The 22,396-nt window shown below is 39.9% G+C and overlaps 1 protein-coding gene across 1 annotated transcript in view; it reads left to right on the forward strand.

The window, feature by feature from the left end:
- ZNF804A (zinc finger protein 804A) overlaps positions 1-22,396 on the forward strand; it is a 146,258-nt gene that overhangs the window by 100,293 nt on the left and 23,569 nt on the right. Inside the window, exon 2 of the mRNA XM_054277777.1 lies at positions 11,048-11,191. Coding sequence (XP_054133752.1) covers positions 11,048-11,191 — 144 coding nt within the window. The remainder of the gene's footprint in view (positions 1-11,047; positions 11,192-22,396) is intronic.

Consider the following 22,396-nt stretch of genomic DNA (forward strand, 5'->3'; position numbering starts at 1 on the left):
TGCATTATATATGACGACACAGATACTCTTGCTTTGTAACAAAGATGTTGATGAGGTTTAGTAATGCTAATTTTGCATACATTTCACTGATGAGTCCTGTTGTGCATCCAACCAGTTTCCATTTGTGTGGGGCATTTGTCTGCTGTTTGTTTCTTCAAGGCAACTGGAGTTTATTTTGACTAAAAAGAGGGAACTTTTGATGTGGCAGGTGTGGCTTAGGGCCAAGGAAGAACTGAGTAATTCCAGGATATGAAGTATTTGTGTGCAATAAATTGTTTTCTGTTACCAAATGCCTTGAGCTCACCACCAGTGCTGGCATCTCCTCTGTATGCATTTGTGTCTGGTGTGTTGAGCCATCCTTTCTCCCTTCCAGTCTTTTTTTCTACTTCTGTCAGAGAATCCTTGAGCTTGTGGTCATGCTGCTGTAGCTGCTGAGCAGTTCACAGCCATTTAGCACGTTCTTTGTGAAGGCTGGAAAATAAAGACCTTTGGATCTGTAGTTTTATGGAAACCTAAAAGTGCAGAGGTTTTTTTTTCCTATAGAGCGCATGATATTAGGAGGCCTTGATTTCAGTTTTTTGATAATTTTATTAATTTCTTTTGGACCTTTTGCTTTTGTTGTCGGCTTTGATTTCCCCTGTAAAAGGTTGGCTGCTCTTGGCCATCTCTCTCAGCTGTTCCACATCTCATACAACTTCCCTGTTGTTTGCTCTGGCATGGTGACAATGGAACTTAACTAGTTATATGAATTGATTCAGATTTTAACTTTTTTTCCCCCTCCTATTTTTAACCTAGATCATCTTGCTGGTTTGTTTAGATAAATGTGTGCTCCTGTAATCAAGTGTGCTGGCACCGAGCAGGAGTAGCCAGGCACAAAGAAGAGGAGGAGGTACTTGTAGAGTAACACTTCAACTTTTGGTGACTCTGTCTTTTTTTACTCTGTTCGGAGTCCCTAAAGCAAAAGGAATCTGTGGGCACTTCTCTAATGGAAATGATCAGTAAGGTACATGGAATATTTGGAGTTTCAGACTGGACCTGATAGGTTTTGCAATGTCCTGGTTTCTGGGAAAAGCCGACGCAAGTGGATTAGCTCTGCTCACAGAGGGTTTGTGGTTTAGCATCTCCTTCTTTAATAGCTGGTCTGAGCCCTGCAGTGTGTGACAGATTGGCAGAAATAGTCCCTCAGACTTCACTCAGATCTCAGGCTCTAGTCTGGTCCTGAGCTTTTGTCAGTGTGTATTGAAAATGTTTTTAAAACCCAATTTCGTTGGCTGACAGCGTGACAAGATGTCATTCCCTGCATTTTTGCTCAACTTCAGGGACTTTTTGACAGTGTTCAGTACAGAAAAACAGGACAGGAAATGGAACAGTGTGACTCAGGGTGAGTCTAAATGCATCATTTATGCTAACATGTGAGCTTTAGTGGGATATTTTGAGGAAGCTTTGGCTATTTTGTGGATGCAGCTCATTTTCCCTGCCCCTCTCAGAATGTAGTTAATAATCAATGCTCAATGATCATGGGCACTGCTTCATCTTTCTGCATTGTCTCCTGCTGCTGGCATCAAAGCCACTCCCAGCATGGCCACAGTGCTGGTGCTTTTTTAAGGGTCTCCTTGGAAATGTCATTGGTGGCAGTGAGCAGTCATTTTTAGGTATTTTCCATCAGCTTGTGCACGCCTATGGGATGTCAGGCACTGGAGTTTGGCTGTCCTCGTGGCAGGGCTGGCTGCTATTGAATGCTTGCCTGAGTAGTAGACAGCAAATAGATCAATAAAAATGCTATTTTGTGCCTTTTCTGTTTCTCACACTGTCAGCTGCAGAAGTGTTTGCCTAGCCATGTATCTTGACACATGGCTGTACCACAGTCCTTTATATTCTCCTAGTTTGCTAACACAAAAATGAAAAGTATCAAATCAACTCAAATTTTTTTCTTCTTTCCTGTGGCCGGAAGGTGGAGTGAACTTCTTGCTTTTAGGCATGTATGAACCCTAGGTGGTATTTTCTCTTAAGCTTCCATTGTCTTTCTCTTTTATTGAAATCTTTGACTATCAGCTGTCTGGCTGTATAGCCTAAAGTCTTCAAACTGAAGTATTAGCATTGACCTAAGGTAGCTATTCTCATGAGTTGCGTCTATTTAAACAACTTCTTACACAGGTGAGAGTTTCAACAATGATAAATGCTTCATTTGCTGTTTTTTTCTCACACACAGAGCGAGACAAACTCATTAAAACTCACTGGGAACAGATATTTGCCATGGGTTGTTAGCTGCTGTATTTAGCATATAGGCAGCTGCTTCAGCAGCAGCTGCACTTCCTCCAATATCCTTTCATTTCTTCTTTCTTTTTATTTTTTCAACCTGAGATGATTCAGATGTTTGCAATATTTTTTATTGTGTTTTCAGAGGGAAGGAAGAGCAGGCCCATCTCATCTCAAAGCTGCTGTGTCTCAGGCTGCCACAAGGTCACTCCTAATTTAGCTAGCACAGATCCGCCAGGGTAAATCAGGACCCCCGCGGGGCTCTTCTCATTGTTTGGCAGCTTAAAAAACAATCTCAGGAATGAAAGAACAGGATCTTCAAAATCTCTTTGTGTATTTGCAAAGCACTGTTCTTACAGTCTCATTTCTCTTTGCCTAGGTAGTGTTGCTGCCTTTTCACTTAGACCAACGTCCTCATCACGCTGGAATACTGATTGTGAATAGGGTTTTGAATCAGCTCAAGAGTAGAATAAATCTTTAGAAGGATTTTTTTCAAGGACTGTTCTCTATGGCAAATTTAAACTTAATCCCATTTCCCATTAGGGCAAACTTTTTCACTGGGCTTCTGAGCAAAAATAACTATTTGCATTATTTAATGATGCCAAAAAGAGTGATGCTTTTTTTTTTGCCTTTTTTTTTTTTTTTTTTTAGATGGAGTGTTCTTCTGACTGTGATAACACTGAGAGGATTAATTTTAGGAAAATAAATATTTATTGCATCATAACACAAATCTTAAGCTCATACATATTCATAACCAGACAACTGGAGGAGCTCAGGAGAGTAATTCCTAGTGGACTTTGGGGTTTGATGTTGTTGTTGTGGGTTTTTTTTTTAACTAGAAGTCCCAAGCCTGTACCATGTATTGTGTTTAATACCCAGATGTCTGTGTTAGGATGTGTTTCTTTCCAGTGGGATAAACCCATACAGACCATCAGCTCTGTGTCTGAGCGGCTGAGCAGGGAATGTATGAACCTGTGCTCATGGCACACACCGTAGGGCCAGCCCTGATGGATCCCCAAAGCTGGAAAAAGACAGTAAATTTGCATGGAAAGACTTAATGGTCTGGAAAGCAATAGTAAATAGAACCACAAAAAGGGTCTGTAAAGAAAAGTCACTGAGCCTTCAGCAGGGATTCCCAGGAGTGCTGAGTTCAGTGGGGCATCATGGGCTCCTCAGTAGCTCCCAACTATTTTATTTTGGCTCTGAAAACATCATTGATTAAATTAAAAATATGACTTGAAATGCCCTCACTAGGAGAAATGTAATGCTTGCATTTTTGAGATGTTGTTTTGTATTTTAATAATGATATATCAGAATTCTTAAAAGTAGAACAGATTGCAGTTTTAACCAGTCACGGAGAAATTGTATTCTTCAAGGGAATGAAATGAGACAGAAACATCTTTATTCCAATTCATGCATTATATTAATTTCTTTCTTTAAAAAAAATCTTAAAAAATATGAGCAAGAGCAAAAATATAAGAAAAATATAAGAAAAAAATGTTTTGAAAGCTTAGTAAGAGAAAAAAATCACTACATGCTAAAAATCTTGTAGAAAAGAAAATTATTACAATCAGGCATGACAAGCCAAATCAAAGGAAGCTGAATGCAATAATCACCAAGAACTCTCATCCTGAAAATATAATTATGCAACATTTCAGGTGTGAGCTGTACCCTAGGTCAATCACATGCTCCAAATTAAATCTATTTAGTATGGGGTCAAATTTTCTGTTTCCCTGATGCCTTGCCCAACTGGCAATTTTTCCTAGACCAAAAACTAACTTCACCAACTCATTAAAGCTTGAAGCGCTCTAGAGCAACTTTTTAATATAAATTAACAGCAGCCAGTCAATTGGCAGTCAGTTAACCTATGGGAAAATAAAGAAACAACTTGCCCTAACCCTGTCCTTTGCCATTCCTCAGGGCAAAGGAAATGAAAAATGTGAAAAATGTGGTCATAACCCTTGGGTTGAGGGCTGCCAGGCACCAACACTGACATCTGTTCCAGCACTTGGTGTTTGGGCTCAGGAGGGGCTTTCAGCCCATCTCCAGGGCTGTGAGCCCTGCAGGGTTCAAAGGCACTCACTCCACTCAGTTCAGTGTGCCAATGGAAGAATCAGAGGAGCTTCATTTTCCCAAGGAGTGTAATTATGTTAGACACTCGCCTGTCAATTGGATTAAGTCAAGTAGCTGTGAAAATCTTCAGACATCTACATGCCTCCTACAAGGAAATTAAAAGCCAAAATGTTTTAAATCCCAGGGTGTTTTAAAATCAAAATTCTGCTCTAATTCAAGTAAGTGACTGGACTATTTAATGTAGAGGAGGAGTAAAGGAGATGAATACCAGGCTGCTTCTTCCCATGCTTATCATTCAGCAGTGATGAACATTCAGTGAAGATGGTATCTAGAGCTAAACCATCTCTTTCCTTTCCATAGCAAAGCCTCCTTCAGTTCCACTCTGTCAAAAGATTAGATGGTAGAGATGTGGTTGATAATTTTTTCTTCAACATAACTAGACCTGTGTTTTTCCATAAGCACTGATAAAGAGCTCCTTCTTAATACAGCCTCCCAGGCACAAATGTGTGGCCAGCACTCTCACTTTGCAAGTGCCTGCTCTGCCTGAAAGTAGGCTTTACAAAGCACCAGAATAAATAAATAATTCTACAGGCCTCTGCCCAACAGTTAGTTTTAATGGCAGGAAAAACCAATCAAGTGATTTTATGAGTCCCAGTTAAAAGTAATTATGCACTATAAGTGCTTTAAGTAAGTAAATGAGACAGGCAAATCTGGTAACAAATTGCTGCCTCAAATGTGAGCCTTCCTTTGCAGTAAATTCAGTCTCACCATGGCAGGGCAGTGCTGTGCACTGAGTCCAGCCCTGGCCCTGCTCTCATCTGTCTCGCTCCATTTGGAGCAGGGGCTGTGGGATTCAGCTCTTGGCATTGGTACGTGTGTGCCTGGCAAATGTGGTGTTGCAAAATCAGGATGACTTCAGGAAGCAAACAGCACTAATGGGAATAAATTTTGCTGTTTCATTCTAATTTCACTGTGTTATTTATCCCAATGCTGGGGTGTTTACCCAAACATGAAGTGCTGTCTGTGTGTTTATTGGCAAGCTGAGAAATCATAAGTTTTATAACAATTTGCACCTCTCCAATAGCATTTTCAAGTGTGCATTTTCAGCAGAATACTGATTAGCTCTCCTGTATGTGATAAGTGTTTTAGTTGGAACTGGGTGTCTGCAGGTTGTCTTGAAGCAAAAATCAAGGTAGTGTGGGGTTTATTCAGCCTCTGATGTCCAATTAATATTAAGTACCACTCCTTCCTTGGGTCCATCCACATCCACTGCAGTCGGGTCTACTGCTGGAAACACCTTTGCCCAAAAGCAGAGTGTCAGAAGGGATCAAGGAAATGGTGTTTGTGGCCTTGTGAGCTGCAGTTTGCTATCACCTCCTACAACTAATGGGAAGGAAAGCTTCTGGTAAGGCAATCAAAAAGACCTGACAATTTTCGTGGTAATGATTTCCCCAGACAGCTGTCAGTCTCCTTCCTGAAACTCCCTCTGCACTGCTTGGAGATGAATTTGTCAGGACCAATGAATAATTTGATCCATGTCTCTAACTGCATTTTGCTTTGGTCTCCCCGCCTTGATAAGGACAAGAACCTTATAAATAATTAGATTTGTTACTAGGCTGTACTAATATTATTAATGTACTTTATTTTTTTATTTATTCCTTCAAGTACATCAGTGGGGGATGGATAGACTGCTTACATGAGGAAAAAAAGTGCTATGCAAAGATATTAAAAAAATTCTATATACCAAGTAATACCAAGATTGATAGCAGAGGAGATGTTAGTAAGTTGTACCTTTTATTCCACAAAATCTGCTGTCTTTATAATACTAAGTAAATCTACCATAAATTAAGGAATCTTTTGTTAATTGTGCTCATGAATGTCACAGTTAATTAATTATTGGAAAGTGTGCTCTTAAGTTGTGGCTGATTTTTTTTTTTTTGTAACAATATATTTTTAGGTTTTTTTTCATATAAATATAGCTAATGAAGAGTTTTGTCAAATCAAGAGTATCAGTTTGATTTTTTTTTTTTTTTTTGGAAATGTCTAAACCACAATTTTGCTGTTTGGTTTAGTTATTGTAACAGGAAAAAATGCTTAAAATATTTTTTGTGAAACAAGGTTACGCTGGAGCATCTGTCAGGTGTAATGGGCTCTAATCCAGAGGATCAGACCAGAGCAGCCTAATCCTCTCTGGGATGACCATACCAGTAAATTATCCTGAAGAAGGGCTTTATTTCTGTAATAAATTTTGCTTTGCACTGACTGCAGGCCTGACCCTTTTAAGTCTACAGTAAATGCAGAACAGCCTACTGCAATAAAAGGAGCTCACATTTATTGTAAAGTAAGAATAGTCACACTAGTAATCACCATGGAACAGATAATGTATTATAATTTCACATTCTTCCCTTTTTTTTGTGTCTAGCTGACCTTTCTGCAGATAGTGAAGTGTGAGCCTGAAGTGCACTCCATAGAAATATCCCCATGGCTGAGGCAACCAGTGAGCTCTCCAAAGTTATCTGTGTAAAGAGTTCAGCACTCCTGTAGTATTGTTTCTTTCTTTCTTTCTTTCTCTCTCTCCTGTAATGGGAGCACAAAGTCCAGTCTGGTTTGTGACAGCCCCTCTGTGAATAAAGCCTACTTTTAATCCAATTTATCAGATGTTTGCAGTGGCATTTGCATAGGCTTGAGGCTTTGGAGGACGGAGAAGATGGATTTAGAGAAATAAAGCTAGCTGATAGATGGGATCACTTATTAGAGATCTTTCATATAAATTATGAAAAATAGCTACAGTGAATTATAGCTGTAGGCTTTCAGATAATAAGCCTTTCAGGAAAAAAATAATGAAACTAAGTGACACTCAGTTCTGGGTTTTATTACCAGGCTGAATCGTAATTCAGAATTCTTTTAAAACTTTCAGGACGGTTTGCAAATCTTGATGAAAATGAAACTAAGCTTGATCATGTCTAACCAGTTTGAATTTTTTGGCTGCTACTTTACTCCAGGAATATTCCTGTCCAGTAAGTTTCCAGGTTATTTCTGTCTGCAGTCCATTGCCTGCTGCTCTCAAGGTCCAGGGACTGTAATTTGTTAAGTTTTTGGGCAGTTATCCCTCATCAATATGGGCAGGGACAGGGAAAACCTCCTCTGCCAAGGCAGTACTCCTTGCAAAATGGGCAGGAACAGCCTGGCAGGCAAAAAGCAGCAGCCTCTGTTCTCCTGTTTCCAGCTTCTGCTTGATGCCTCAGGTTTTATCTTTTATGTTTTTCAGATGCTGTGCTGCTGCTTCAGTGTGCAGTTCTGAGCTCCATATTTAGGGGATGGTGAGCTCTCTGCACAGAGTAGGGGGACAAAACAATTCCTTCTCTAGCTGGGGACCAAGGACAAATGACCCAAATCTCAGGCCTAAGAGCATAAACAATGCGGACTGAAGAGAGAAAAACAAGCAGGATGGAACTTCATAACCTAAAGCTGTAATTGGACAATTAACTCTTAATATGGAAATAGACCAGAACTTATAAAAGTGAGAGACCCCATGACCAGGTGTCCATTTTGTGACCATTTTGGTTCATCTTGGGTGCAGCCCTGGCTGGGCTCTTGTGCTGCCCAAGGTGGATCCATTGAGGCCTCCTAATAAATCCCTGCTTTATTCTTTAACTCTGCCCAGCCTCTGCTCTAGGTCAGCCTGCACAGGGCATCATGCCCATCCTTGAAACCACGCTTTCCCCACTCCCAGTGACTCTGGGCTTTGCTCACTGCCAGCAGCAGGAGCAGGGGACTCAGTCCCAGCCTGGCCCAGGGGATCCCAGAGTGACAGAGAATCTCCTGAACACCATCCTTCAAGGGTGTTCTTAAGGGGGTTTTTGTGTGTGTGCATGTGAAATACAACAGGCTGAAGTCTTGAGGTTTGTTTTGCTGCCTCTGGAGAAATGGGAAATTTAAAATTGGATGAAGTTTAGTAGCTGCATAGGAACATCTGCTAGCAAAATACTATACAGCAGCAAAGGATGTGGATGATAAAGGAGTTGTGTAAATGTGTTTAGTGCTGTGTCATGATTTTAAAAAAATCTGAAAGGGAGAGAGTAGAAAACAGAGACTAAGAGAGGATTAGTGCATGGTGCTGTGTGTAGCATATTCTTGGATCTTTTGGAGACTGTGGAAAGAATAAGCAGAGGTGATGAAGTGTAAAGAATTCATGAATAAACCAGAACTAAGTCGTTCAGGGAGCAATACCTGAGGGAAGGTGTGCTAGGGCTCCATGTACTTAACAATGACCCAGTCAAAGGGAATAAGAGCTAAGTGTTGATGACCTTTTCCAGTATGCAACAGCTGAAACCAGCAGGATGTGGGTGCAGAGCAAAGGAATTGATGTTGAGTGTCACTTTCCTTGGTTGTACAGATCAAAATCTCGCACAGATTTAAAAGGTTGAGCCAATACAGCCATTCGTATGTTCCCAAGGTCAGGTACTTCTGGTTCTTGTCATTTAAAAGTCCCTTTTCCATGCATGATTGAGCCCCATTATTGTGTTCCACCCCATCTACTCGCATTTAATTTAGGTCTGTTGCCATTCTTCACTTACCTTTGAAACTTTGATGTACTATTGTAATGTAAATTAACCCTGTGTCTAAAAAAACCCAGCTGAGGGAATTTAGTGATAGAAACCCCAAGATCCTTTGCAGTGAAGTTTTCCATGGAGTTCCACTATCCCTGCCTCATTAATATATATAGGCATGCCAAATGTAATTGCATTCAGGTTAGGTTTTGCTATGAAAAAAGTTGTTTTTTTTTTTTCAAAAATGGTGCTTTAAGTCAAGGACATCACCAGTGAAGTTACATAACTTTATTCAAGGTATTTCAGAACATTAGTAAGTCTTACAAAAGCTTGCTTGAGGGTTTATCAACAGCATAGTGTAAGATCTTGATGAAAAATTATTCTTCAATTCACTGTTCTTTTCTTAGGATCCATCACATTGACTCTCCATATATATATATATATATAAAAGATGTTTTGTAGTATTCAAGAGTTCTGATAATTCCCCCAAATTCAGATTTTTCTTTTTTATGCTTTAATAAACCCAAATAAGGTGTCTTGCCTTTGCAGACTGCAAGAATTACTTGTAAACTGTTTCAAGGGAGTGTATCTCCTGAGGGTTTCCATGCTATTTCCACTGCTTTTCATACATAGCACCCTGGTAATACCTGAAGTGGTTTAAAACCTGTATTTTTTGCTAGTTGATACCAAGAGCTAAATACAGAGTTTCCAGGTGAAATTTCCATAGTGCATAAATTGTATTTTCAAGTGAGTAAAGTATTGCTATTTCTTGAAATAAAATGCTAACTCGGTTTGGGTTTAAATGGAGCAGATTTTGTGAAACACCACTGTAGAAAAGTGTTAGGAATGTGTGAATTTGTCATGTGTCAGCCAATATTCAAAACACCACTCTGAAGTGACTTGTGCAATTCTATTAATGGACAAAATTTTGGTGAGGGAGTACTTCAGTTTGGGTATGAATCAACAGTGTTTGCTAGCAGTCCAATCATGCTGAATTATAGTTAAAGTGCTACTTTAAATAATAAGTACTTTCTGGATATAATTTTAATTTTATGACTACTGTTCCTCTCTCTCGAGAATAAACAGCATTGTTATAAAAATATTCTAATCTGATAAACATAAATTTTCCATTTCAAAGTCCCCAAAATATATTGGAAGTATATCAGTCGTCAGCTGTGAAAACTGCAACCAAATACAGTCTTTTTCCCCAAATAACTCAGTTTTGGATGTTCTGATTACAAGATTATAAGGTAGATATTAGAATATCTACCTGAACCAAAGAAGTCACAGTGAAGAAACTCTGAGAAACAAACCCAAGGGGGTTGTTCTGTTAAACAGAATTTGACATGTTTGGGATTTTGGCCTGAGATTCCATCCCAGACAGAGTTGTCATAAGCAGGAGCCATGGCACTGAGATTACACATGCTCAGTGTTCAGCTGGTATTACACTAATCTGACGTGACAGACCATTTCCATGCTCTTTCACAACAGGCCCCCATTGCCACCAATGCATTTAGGGAATTAAAAAGCCTTGTATGCAATTTTCTCATAAATGATAAGCAGATTTGTATGTGGTGCATTGGCTGATGTATGGTAAATAGAGATGTGTGTGTCTTGACATGGTATGGCAAACACAAAGGGATGAAAATATTAATTACATTTCAGCTGTGAAAGTGTTCTTCATGTTTCATATCTACAGGCATTCAAGAAAGACCTAGTAGTTTCTTTAATTTTGTTTGGTTTCTTTTATTATTTTTGTTTTAGTAAGCTAAACTTTCTTGTAAAAACCATATAACTAAATTATTGCCATTTGTATCTTCATGCTTATTGGGTAAATTACTGAGGAGTGAGGCTTGGATCAAAATGAACTTGAAAACAGCCTTCAGCATGATAAATATTTGTATTTTAATAGAGCCCAGGGAAATCCTTCAGGCCTCTGACAGAGCCCTGAAGGGGAGCTGGCAACTCTATGGCAAACTGAAGTGTGCAAATGTTCATCCTCACAGCAGATCCAGTAAATATGTGCAGTGTAACACAGCAAATATGGGAAGGCTTTTAGTTACAGAGGTGTGTAAATGTTTACAAATATGATTAACTGCAGAGCACAAAATCCATTGGCAGCATCAAAGGCAAAACTAAAATTACTTTTTCCTGCCCCCCTCCTCCAGGATTATGCTGAAAAGAAAAACACGATAGCAAAAGCTCTGGAAGATCTGAAAGCCAACTTCTACTGTGAACTCTGTGACAAGCAGTACTATAAACACCAGGAGTTTGACAATCACATCAACTCTTATGATCATGCTCACAAACAGGTAAGAGAAATCTGCTCACTGCTACTTCAACTAAGCTTCAGATGGAATACTGAAATAAGATGTCCTTCATACAATCTGCAATTGTCCTCAATTGCAGGTTCTGGCAAGCAAAATTCACTGTTTTCTTGGAAACAAATCTTACCGTGGATATTTACAGTAAAAAAAATTCTGAGGTGGGAAGAAAGAGAAATTTCAGCAGTTTAATATTGAAGAGGAGCAGGGAATGGTGAATAATATGATTAGAATTGTAAATGTATAATTTCCTTCTTACAAGTTTAGTTTTTCACGTAAATGCTGTGGTATACGTCAGATGTGACTTACTGGGGAAACATTTGTTGCAACAGATGTGCATAAGAAACTTGACATACTCTTTAGTAAACTTTTTTTTTAGTGCAGATACAGTTCTGAAATGGGCTATGACTACTTAAATTAGTGCAGGTACAGTTCAGAAATGAGCTATGATTTTATTTCAGTGCACTTGGTATTAAAACCAAGTATGTCAATGAAAGGTTTCCGTGTGTTAGCTTTGAAGGATCAGTATTTAGGTTTCTATCACCACATTGTATCACGTTACCTCCAAGCTGTGTGTCTCTCTTTGGTGAGATAAAAGCAGAGCTTCCACAGAATGAGAGAGGCAATGCATCCCAGGGCAACGTTCTGATCTGCAGAGGGGTTACATCTATTTAATTCAAAAGGAAAGATAATGCAGCTTGACTCCCCTGGAGTGATGTGTAATGATAGTGTAAAGATATGTAATAACTGTACAGAAAATTCCTACATAGGCCACTCATCTGGTAATTATTCTGTACCCTTTTCTGTTGTTTTTTAAATCTGGTGAAATCCTATGGCTGTGTATCTAGATTGATTGCTTTTATTCTAATTGAATCTGCCTTTTTCCTGTTATTCTGTTCAGGGTGAGCATAGATAAGCCACTACATGTTTTATATCTGTATTATATAGAATAATGATTTGCTTTTCTTTAACACCAGTCCTTGAAACTTTTTTTCTCTCTCTCACTAGTGTTTTTATTTAGCCCATAATTTCTACTGTCAGTGTGAGTGTTAGGTTTAGTTTTGAGAGCTGTGAAGATGTGGACCTCAGCAGAAACAGCAATCTGTGAGAAGCTGGAGGGAAAGATACATATATTAGATAACAAATTAGCTTCATTGCATCCTGTAGCTGTTTATTGTGAGCTTTAGTTAAAGTACAGCTGGAACTGATGCTTCAGGTTTTATATTCACACAGCAGGAGGTCATTGATGGATGGCAGGAAAAGAGAAGTTATGGGCAGAGTTTTCCCCACTTGACCTCACTTAGGATTTATATTTATTATTTTCTTTAGTGCTGTGAAGCACTTTGAAATAATGAGAACCTGCAGGCTGCAGCCCTTGTTCCTCCATTCAATATTGATGAAAAATTGATTTTGAAGCTGAGGTCAGGTGTGAGATTTAACAGTGTTTTGAACAGAGATTGAACAGTTTTATTTTTTTCCAGTGTTTCACATGGTAATTCTGGTTTTCTCATGGCTTTGGGCAGGAGAGGGTGGGCACTGCACCAGCCCCTGATGGAGCATGGCAGATCCTCCTCTCCATCTTTCCTGCAGGGGGTCTGTGTGTCTGTGTTTGCATGTGGCTCTGTGGATGTGTTTGGTGAAACACAGCAAGCCATCCCCTTCCTCTGTTCATCATTCTCTAGTCTAATATCCCTGCTAGGAAATAAAACAACAAAAAAAATGCAGTTTTCAAGTAGAAGAAATTGTATGGATGCTTGTCTGGCCAAAGTAAAATTTTTCAGTGTTGTTACTGGCATGTAGAACTGTTGATTCCTGAGATAAAATGTTAAGTTGAATTCTCCTGGAATATATTTTTTTGTGGTGGTTTCTATTAGTGCTATAAAGAAAAAGATTCCTCTTCCCATATTTTAGGTGTAAAAGCATATGCTGCAGCACAGGCTCACTCTGATTAGCTCTGTTTTCAAGAACTTCACACCAAATGCTTTTTTTGGGAAGTTTTAATACGCTTTAATAAGACCATATGCAGGTGCTACTGTTGGATGCTCTGATTGTGTCCTGAGACTGCCTACTCCAATGGCAGAAGTTTTCCAGCAGTTCAGCAGAGGTGAGAGGAACTAGAAATCTGCCTTTGGATTCTGCTTCCTATTTTTTCTTTTCTTTTTCTCTTCTATCACACCTTTCTGCAATAATGGACAGGTAAGGGAGGTACTTTAGTACAAAGAGTTTCCCAGTACCTGAGGACAGCTGTGCAGCCACTTTGGTTTCAGTGATCCCAGCAACCCAAGAGTGGTTTTAGTGTGATGAAATGGATGAAAGCTCTGCCTAAACCTGAGCTCACCCCAGCTTTTCAGAAAAGCCATGTTTAATCCTAATTGTGCAGTCTGTTATCACACCATCTAAGCCATGGGAGGGTTCGGCAGAGAAAATGTTCCTAACAGCTCCTGTACCTCAGTTCTGTTGTAGAAGATGTTCTTTCCATCCAGTCAGATGTTGCTAGCACACAAAATTTAGAGAATTTAAACCAGAAAATTTGTTATGTGGGTTTCCTCCACTGACTGGGAGGCCCTGTGCTGTCACTGTTGGTTGTGTTTTGATTTGTTGTGTCTTAACAGCTCCTGAACACCCACTCTGAGGTAGCATGAGCACCTTCTGAGCAGCCCAGAAAGAAAGAACAGAGCTCAGGCAAAGGCAATTTTATTTTCTAGGACCTGAAGGGGTTTAGTGTCTCAAGAGCCCCACTGCCTCTGTTAGTGCTTTCCTGTCCTGAGCTTTTACAGTATTGTTTGGAGAGAACATCTGCAGCCTTTATGAAACACTCCAGCAGCAGCAACTTGCAAGCAGTCAGTGGTAATAGAGAAAAATGAACTCTGTGCTTTGCTTTGAAGGCTTAGACAAAGAAAAAACACCCCCAGCAAAATAAAATGGTGGTGTCTATAAAAGCAGCAATGTTCTGAGCTCAATCCAGAGTGAGCAGTAACTAAGGCAGAGCTGCTATTATTCACTATAGTAATGAGGGAATTGCTATTTGATGGTTCAACCCACAGAATGTGGGATTTGAGACCCATGCTAGGACTTCAGACATATGTATGGCACTGTTCAGCATCTCCTCCATCTCTGGAAGGAGCTCTGAAGTGCTGAAAACCCCTGCACTGAGACACTGAGGGTTTGATAAATGCAGCTGAGCATTAAACCCTGAGGCTCTGAGCGACCTCCCTGTCCCAGCTGCTTGGGCTTGGTGACCTGTGCTGTCCTGGGCAAGAAATGTGTGCCACACAGCTCAGTCCCCTGTGCCAGACATTCCTCCAGAGGCTTTTGTCACTACGGGAACAAAGGGGGTTTCAAAGTCTCCATCCCAGAACTTCTGATTAATCACCCAACACCACAGCAACACACTCAAGCTTGGTGTTCCCTGCCCTCCCAAGAGGGCTCCTGCAAATACCAAACAACAACAATAACAGCAAAAGCTGTGATGGAAAATAAATAGCCCTAATGTGTTTGCATCTACAGATGAAAATACAATCAATTAAGTAAATTATAAGCAGGAATTTTTCCCCACAGAACCTTAGGTCATTTCTCAAACTGTTTCTCTCGGGGTGAAAATGATCACTGTGCTCCACAAATGTATTTAAAATTGTGCACAGGGAATAATGCACAAATTATGCAGGAAGACTAAATTAGTACTTGTCCCCTTTCCCTATTGCAGACACAGATTTCTCCTGTCCACATTTTTCTCCTCTCTTTACATCTTTTTCTTTGCACATTTTTTGACATCAGTGCCAAATAAGCTGGAGATAATCTCTATTCACAGTAGAGAATTTCCATCTCTAGTCAGTCAAAAGTCCAAAATTGAATAATTTTCATGTGTTTGAAAAAATATTTTGTGGAATATGGATGGAGAACAAGAAGTTTGGAAGTGGAAAGGTGTGATTAGACGTAACAATAATATAACCCCCATCCTTTTACTAAACCTGTACCTCCTATGAGTTACAAGTCATGCAAGGTATAAATTAAAAGCAATATAGCACATTTGGGATGCCCCTATTCCCAGCAAAGATAATTGGATGTTAGCAGTTGTTTGAGCCTGCAGTTTGAAAACAAAGCAAGGAATCCTTGCAGTCATCATTACAGCTCTTTTTAAAAGCTCTCAATGCAGAGTTATTCCCTCTGAAAGAGAAAATCCCATCTCTTCTCCTTGGCTGGCACCTGCAGAGGGGGCACTGCGGTGCATCTGCAGCTCCTGGCACAGCTCAAGAGTTTGTGTCTGTTTGCAGGGAATGGCCAAGCACTGAGAGTGATGCAGGATGGAGATGAGCTCCTCACTGAGAGCCAGCAGTATCTGGTGCTGTGTTTTCTCAGGCCTGCTTTGTGCAGGTTAGCTTCCCCTGGGGCTTTTGGAATTGGACTGAGCCAGAGGCAACGTGTTGTATGCAAATTCTGAAATGTGGAAATAACAATTCTCAAAACACCCTGTTGTCTTCTAGAGCACTATGCCCAGAGCTTTGGTGTAGTGCAGGATAAAAGCTGAAGAGTTTCAAGAATTTCCTGTCAGTTTTCTTCCATGAGCAAAAAGAAAAAGCGAGGTGTTCTGTGTCAGATTTCAGGCTAATGTTCACTAATAAGAGATTTCCTGAAATAACCCTGCTGCTCTTGGATCAGGGAAGTGCCTTGCATGGCTGAGGGGTGGCTGCATTTCTGCAGGGACCCTGAGGGAAGGGCAGCAGGATGCAGGTGCAGTCCCAGAGAGCATGACCCTGGCAGGGAGGCACTTGCAGTGCCATTTATTTTCATTCCTTGCAAGGGAAAATAATTATTTGCAATGCATTTCGATATATATCTTTCTCTTTTTTGTTTCTTTGAGGCTAAGCGACTTATTATTTTTAATATAACGGGTCAGGTTATTGCAGCTGAATTTTCTGGAATGAAGAAATTTTACATTCCTTTCCTTATTTTATCATGTTTCTCATGTTAGAGAGCTGCATCTTGGTGTGTCCTTGTGGGCAGGCAGTCATAACTACCCAAGCATAGAAGAAATTCAAACATTTTGTGTTTGAATCGATCCTGTGTACTCCTTTCTTACTGTTATTGCTTTCCCAGAATGTAACTTGGCATGTCTCCCTGTATTTCTTTATTTTTCCTCCCTCAGGAAAACATACTCATCTTTGTAGCCTTTTTAAATATTAAGGGAACACAAACAAATGTTTAGCTGTGCATTCATATACATAGATGTTTTTGTCATGCACATACAGCCATGAAATGAGCACCCCTCATATACTCTGTTCTATCACTCTATTGGTTTGGCTTTTTTTTTTTTTTTGCTCATTAAGATGGATCTTTAGTGGCTGGATTGGTGGTTCTTTGGGGTTTTTGAGGCTTTTTTAAAAGTGAAAAGCTTCCTTTTAGGTTTTAAGCACTTGTGCTGGCATTAATGCTAATAATGGTCACCACCAGGTCTATTAATCATAGCTCAGCAGTGCTGGGAGCACTGGAGCTGAGCTTTGTGATAGACTTATGCTGCCTTTTCCAACTCCTTTAAATAATGAAAACAAACAAAAAGCCTTCTGCTGTTTCTGTGAAGAGAAAGGCAGAAGTGCCAACATGACTGGAGCCCTCTGGGCCATGAGGAGATTGAAGATCCCACTCCTCTGGGATGTGTCCAGAGCACACAGTGGGACTCTTTATTCCGCTTTAAAGAATGCATTTTAAAATTAAATAGTTCTCTTCTTCATGAATATTTCAGTATATTAAGAGAGAAACTTCACACACTCTTTCCTGGATAAAAGAAAAAAAAAATTTTTTTTATTTTGCCTATAAAATTTAATCCCAGCACTTGTCTTTTTGATGGGTATCAGTGTAACAGAGTAGTTAGGCATTCTTTACCTCCAGACTTGTACTGATGGGTTAAATGAGGATATTTTTGAGTAAAGTATCAATCCAGCAAAATCCAATTTTGTTGCCAGTGAGTGTTCTGTTTTCTCATTACCAAAAAGAAAGACATATCACGATGTCCCTGCCACAGTAATTACAACAGAAAAGAATACTGTGTAACTTTTTCTGTTTTCATGTTTGGGAAATTTGGTTCTGTAATAATGTTTGATTAACTAATTGGCTTATTTTTTTTTTTCTGAAGAAGTGTTTTTAGAGCAAACACAATTACAGCAGAGGAGTAGATACCCCATCTGTCCCACTAATAGCCTGCAAACAGAATATTAACCCCATGCACTGACACTACTGATTCCATCAGGAGCCTGTTTTTTACTCCAGGAGGAGCCTTAGTCAGTGGCAAAATAAGAAACTTAGTATTTATCCTCAGTTCTTTATATTTTTCTGGTTTTGAATTATTGCAGACTTCTCATTTTTGTCCTTTTCAATATCCACCTCAGCCTGATAACCCGAAAAATCACTAACATTAAATTTCCATGCAAAAAAATTTACAGGTTTTTTTTTTTCAGCTGCACATTGCTCCTTTATTTTCCAAATTTAGATTGTCACTTCAGTGAGGGGAAAAAAATACAGCACAAATGCAAAGCAGGAGAGAGGGACAGGAAGAAACATTGTTTGCTTCATACACCCTGAATGTTCCTTTCCCTGGCACGTGTTTGTACTGCTGTGGGGTTCATCCTTTTATTTCAAACTCTATTAATGTATTTCAGTCCAACTTGGTCTTTTTAAGTCAGTTCATGAAAATTGCTTCATAAAAGTGGGCAGAACTTAGGGCTAATTTTTAAACTTTGCTTTACCATATCAGAATCTATCAGTTTTCTGCTCTTTGGCCAGCACTATTGCAGAAGTACTGGGTTTTTGTTCATCATATAAGATAAGAATGGATACAATAATTAGGGCTTGAAGATAGGAAAACATACAGTTTTTTAGTTCATGATTCTGATTGTAATGCACCTTTTGACATACAGTGTTTTGATGGGGAGAAATGATTAAAAACTTGTACAAACATGGAGATCAGATGATGGTTTACCTATCACTCACTCAGTTGTATCAGGAAATAGATGAGCTAAGCAATTACCAACAAGAAAAATACTGCTTTTTATTTCTCTTTATGCTTTAACAGAGTCAGTCTTCCACAGATAATTAAACTTCACTATGGCTGCAAAACTCAAACCAATCAGCAGAATGCCTTTTCTGCAGTTTTCAGAAATTCTAGATGCAGTTCCACTGCTGTCCTGAAAGCAATCAAGCAGATTGTAGATTAACTGTAAGTAATGAATAATATGAAAAGCATTTTGTTACTCCATGATTTTGAGCTGTTGAGTGATCAAAAAGAAAGGGAAGGAAAAGCTCATACATTAAATTCTGTAGTCGTATATTAAATTCTGACCCCTCAAGGTGAACAATTTCTTACAAGATGATCTAATTTGCTAAAACAATTAAGTGGTGTATGTCAGTGGTTAGTACTCTATGCCTGATCCTGCAAAAGCCACCTTGTAGTTTCCTATTTAGGAGCTCCAGGTTATTTTTTTCCCCTCTGGGAGCTCTGCCAGTATTCCACTTCATGGCCTGCAGTTTGTGCATGCTGGTTTCCATGTGAGAGCTCATTCTTCTCTGGGAAGAACTGAGCAACCTTTTCAGCACAGACCACATCCATTCTTAGGGCAACTACTGCAGTCTTTGCTGATCCTTGCAAAATCAACCCTCCATTCAGCTCAAAAAAACCCTGTTCTTTTTTTAGTGGTAGCTCTGACCTGTTGATGAAACCGAGCGTTGCAATCAGAGCTGCCTTTTGTGAGGAGATGTGACAAGGCAAACAAACTGCATGGGAGTGGGAGAGCTCTGCCCACCAGCCATGGCCCTGCTGCAGCTCCAGGGTGAGCTCCTCGTGGTCATCTGCTGGCCAGGAAAGGCTCTGAGCATAATTACTAATGAATGCCTAATTACTAGAAACAGACATGTCTTCAAGCTCCTAAGTGTGACCGTGTTCACAGGGGTTTGAGGATGAGAGAAGAGACGAGGATCTGACTCCATGTTTTAGAAGGCTTGATTTATTATTTTATGGTATATATTATATTAAAACAATACTAAAAGAATAGAAGAAAGGATTTCATCAGAAAGCTGGCTAAGAATAGAAAAAGAAAGAATGATAACAAAAACTTGTGGCTCGGCTCTCTGTCTGAGCCAGCTGGGCTGTGATTGGCCATTAATTACGAACAACCACATGAGACCAATCACAGATGCACCTGTTGCATTCCACAGCAGCAGATAATCAATGTTTACATTTTGTTCCTGATGCCTCTCAGCTTCTCAGGAGGAAAAATCCTAAAGAAAGGATTTTTCATAAAAGATGTCTGTGACACCTAAGCCACTCAGTGGAGGCTACATGAACTTGCATTTTCTTCTCTTTCCCATGCTGTGAATCCTCTGCTGGTTGGCTCTTGTTTCAGTTTGGATTTTCAATTAGTGCTATAGCTCTACAGGAAGGGTCTGAGTGGCTTCTGAGTTTAAGCTTTCCCCACCCTCATGCTGCAAAGGAATGAAATGAGAAAGGCTAAACAAGGTGAGCATTTGAAGGGACAGATGATGTGGGCAGCAATGAGTCTGTTCTGTTCCCTGCTGACAGACAGGCAGTAGCCATGCTTGGAGAGCATTTCAAGACTCAGTGAAAAGCAAAGTCAGAAATGTAGCCCTGCCTTGTCCTGTTTGTATTTTGGATTGGCTGAGGTTCTTCCTTCATCTCATGGATACCATACACTTTGTCCAGACATACCTCATGGTTCCCTCTGTGTTTCACCCAATCTTGTTCTTGACAAACATCCTTGATTATGATTATGTAAAGGACTTCTCAGTTTCTTCCAAAGTCTCCATGTATGACAGAGGAGTGGTTCAGCATCACAGGATTTTAAGTGTGGGTGTCTTTTGGTTGAATGATTATAAAAATAACAAAAAATTAAAGCATTCAATCTGCAGAAGACCATATAAATACAAGCACTGCATGCCTCCCTCTTGCAGAAATCCTTCTTTCCTTGAATTGTCTGTTCCAACAGTATGTTGCATCTTATTTTAAATTAGAACTGGCAAGAGACCCATGGTATACTGTAATATAAATTATGAATCACATTAATTCAAGTTCATTCATGATTAATGTGACTACTTTGAAATGCCAGGCTTCTCTGATAGCACTTACTGCTGTTGTCTTGGTGTGCAGTCCTGATACACATAATGATAACAAGGGAGGACACAAGTAAGACCTCACCTTCCCTTTTTCAGCCCTGAAATTCAACCAAATTGAAAACAATTATGTAATGAAAAACCTCAAACTTTTTAAATGCTGATTTTAAATTTTGTACCTTAAACTTTTTTTTAATTTACTTTTTTAAAATACTGTTAAGTGCTTGCTTTCACTGTCATCTGTAGGCCACATCTGGTACAGGATCTCATTGTGCTACATGATTTATAACTACAGAGCAACATTATCTGCTTCTTACAAATTGCTTGTAATGAGAACTGGATGCAAAGCAAGAGACTGCCAGAGATTGGGTGGCAGAGAAGGGTTACAGCAGTACTGGAGGTTAGGGATCATTATTGCAGACTTTCTTAGCACTCACAAATGGGACAATATAGAAAAAAACTAAAAAAAGGGAATGAAGCATTCAAATCGTGCTTATCAAAGTCACCCTTAGTTTTCAGTGTCTTTGCTAAGTAAGCCTCAAGCTATCAGGAGTGGTTCTCTTTCTTCTGTTCTGGGAGACTGAGCCTGCTGCCACCTCTCCTTCTCTCTCATCTCCCTGTGCAGCGCCACTTCTCAGCCCCAGCAGGAGGCTTTTCTTCTGTGCCATTTCAAGACTCATTTCTTGCCTAATGAATCCTTCTTTTCCCCTTTGTTTAGATGAGAGTACAACACACGCTGCTGATGCAGTTTACTTCGTTCTCCTCCCTCCTTTCTGCCCACAGTTTTGCATTTCTAAGGAATACCCAATTAGTGCACTTTCCTCGGCACCAGCCTAATGTATAGGGTTGGTTAAAAATTATGGGTTGTATAATGAGAAATACATTAAAAACCTCATCTAAGGTAAATTTTATGGTGTGGGTGAGAGCTTTATGTGCTCACTGAATGAGAACTTGAGTCTCAACTTGTCTCACACCTGCTTTGCCTGCAAGGCTGACACCTTGTCACTGTCCTTGGTGAACAGCACCTGCAAGTGGTCAGACGCAGGATAAGTGAGTTCAGCTGGGATCTCAAAGTGGAAAAAAATGTCTCTGAGGGGCAGGTGAAATCACTGGGGGATTAACAGCTAAAAGAAGTACTCTATAGGGAGTATTTACTGGGTGATTTTTTGTGCTCAGATGCTTAAAAGTAGGTCAGGCCAGAAGCAGATGTCCATCCATCCCATGCCAAAATTCCTTCAAGGAATATGTTGTATTTCTGAGACTATTTTAGGATCCTTTTGCTTTTTTCCTAAACTAAATTAAAAAAAACCAAAATCAGAGTGAGGAGGAGTGAATGTCCAATCAAGCCTTTCATTACAATGAAAAGCTTTACATTACATTTTATTACCTGAGCGCTAGGATTTGTAGTGGTGGGAGCTGGGCAGCCTTTAAAATGGTTTAAGATGATGATGGTGATGATCATGTGGGGGTTTATTTGATTTAAATAATGCTAGATAATGTCTTAAATGACAGCCAGTTTTTCCCCAATGACTCTGCAGGTGGCAGATTTTCTTTCCAAGCACTGCTCGGGAATCTTGCTTTGGCTCTGCCCACCTGCCTGGCTGTGAACAAAGGGAAGCCAGAGGAGCTAATGACTCATCTCTGCCTCCATTAACAGGAAGATCAACGAGGCAAAATAGTGTTGTATCATTTTCCTTAAGCAGTAGAGAAAATACTGTGCATTAAAATAGTGCTGGGTCTGAAAGGTTCTCATTGCCTCAGCGTAGGACAAGTGTAAAAGTCCCTGTATGTGTGTGTGTCCCTGTTGGAGAGCAGCTCCACTGGCTGCTCATGGCGTGCTGGGGATCCACAGGAGTTGCTGTGCCCTCCCATGTGGGTGGGCACACAGAGGATGGGCTCCTTGGCAAATCCCTCCAGCTCCAGACCTGGAGATACTTGGCCTGTTAATTATTGTTAATAAGGCAACACAGAATGACATGGTTCAAGCAGTCTTCCCTCTTTTCTTGGTCCACTGCAGAGGGTGAGCAATTCTGAACGTGAAGCAAACCCAGTTCTTGTCCTGATTTTTAAATTTTTTAG

The sequence above is a fragment of the Melozone crissalis genome, unplaced genomic scaffold (assembly GCF_028551555.1).
Source record: "Melozone crissalis strain CALT ecotype California unplaced genomic scaffold, PUWL_Pcris_2 ptg000023l_1, whole genome shotgun sequence".
NCBI lineage: Eukaryota > Metazoa > Chordata > Aves > Passeriformes > Passerellidae > Melozone > Melozone crissalis.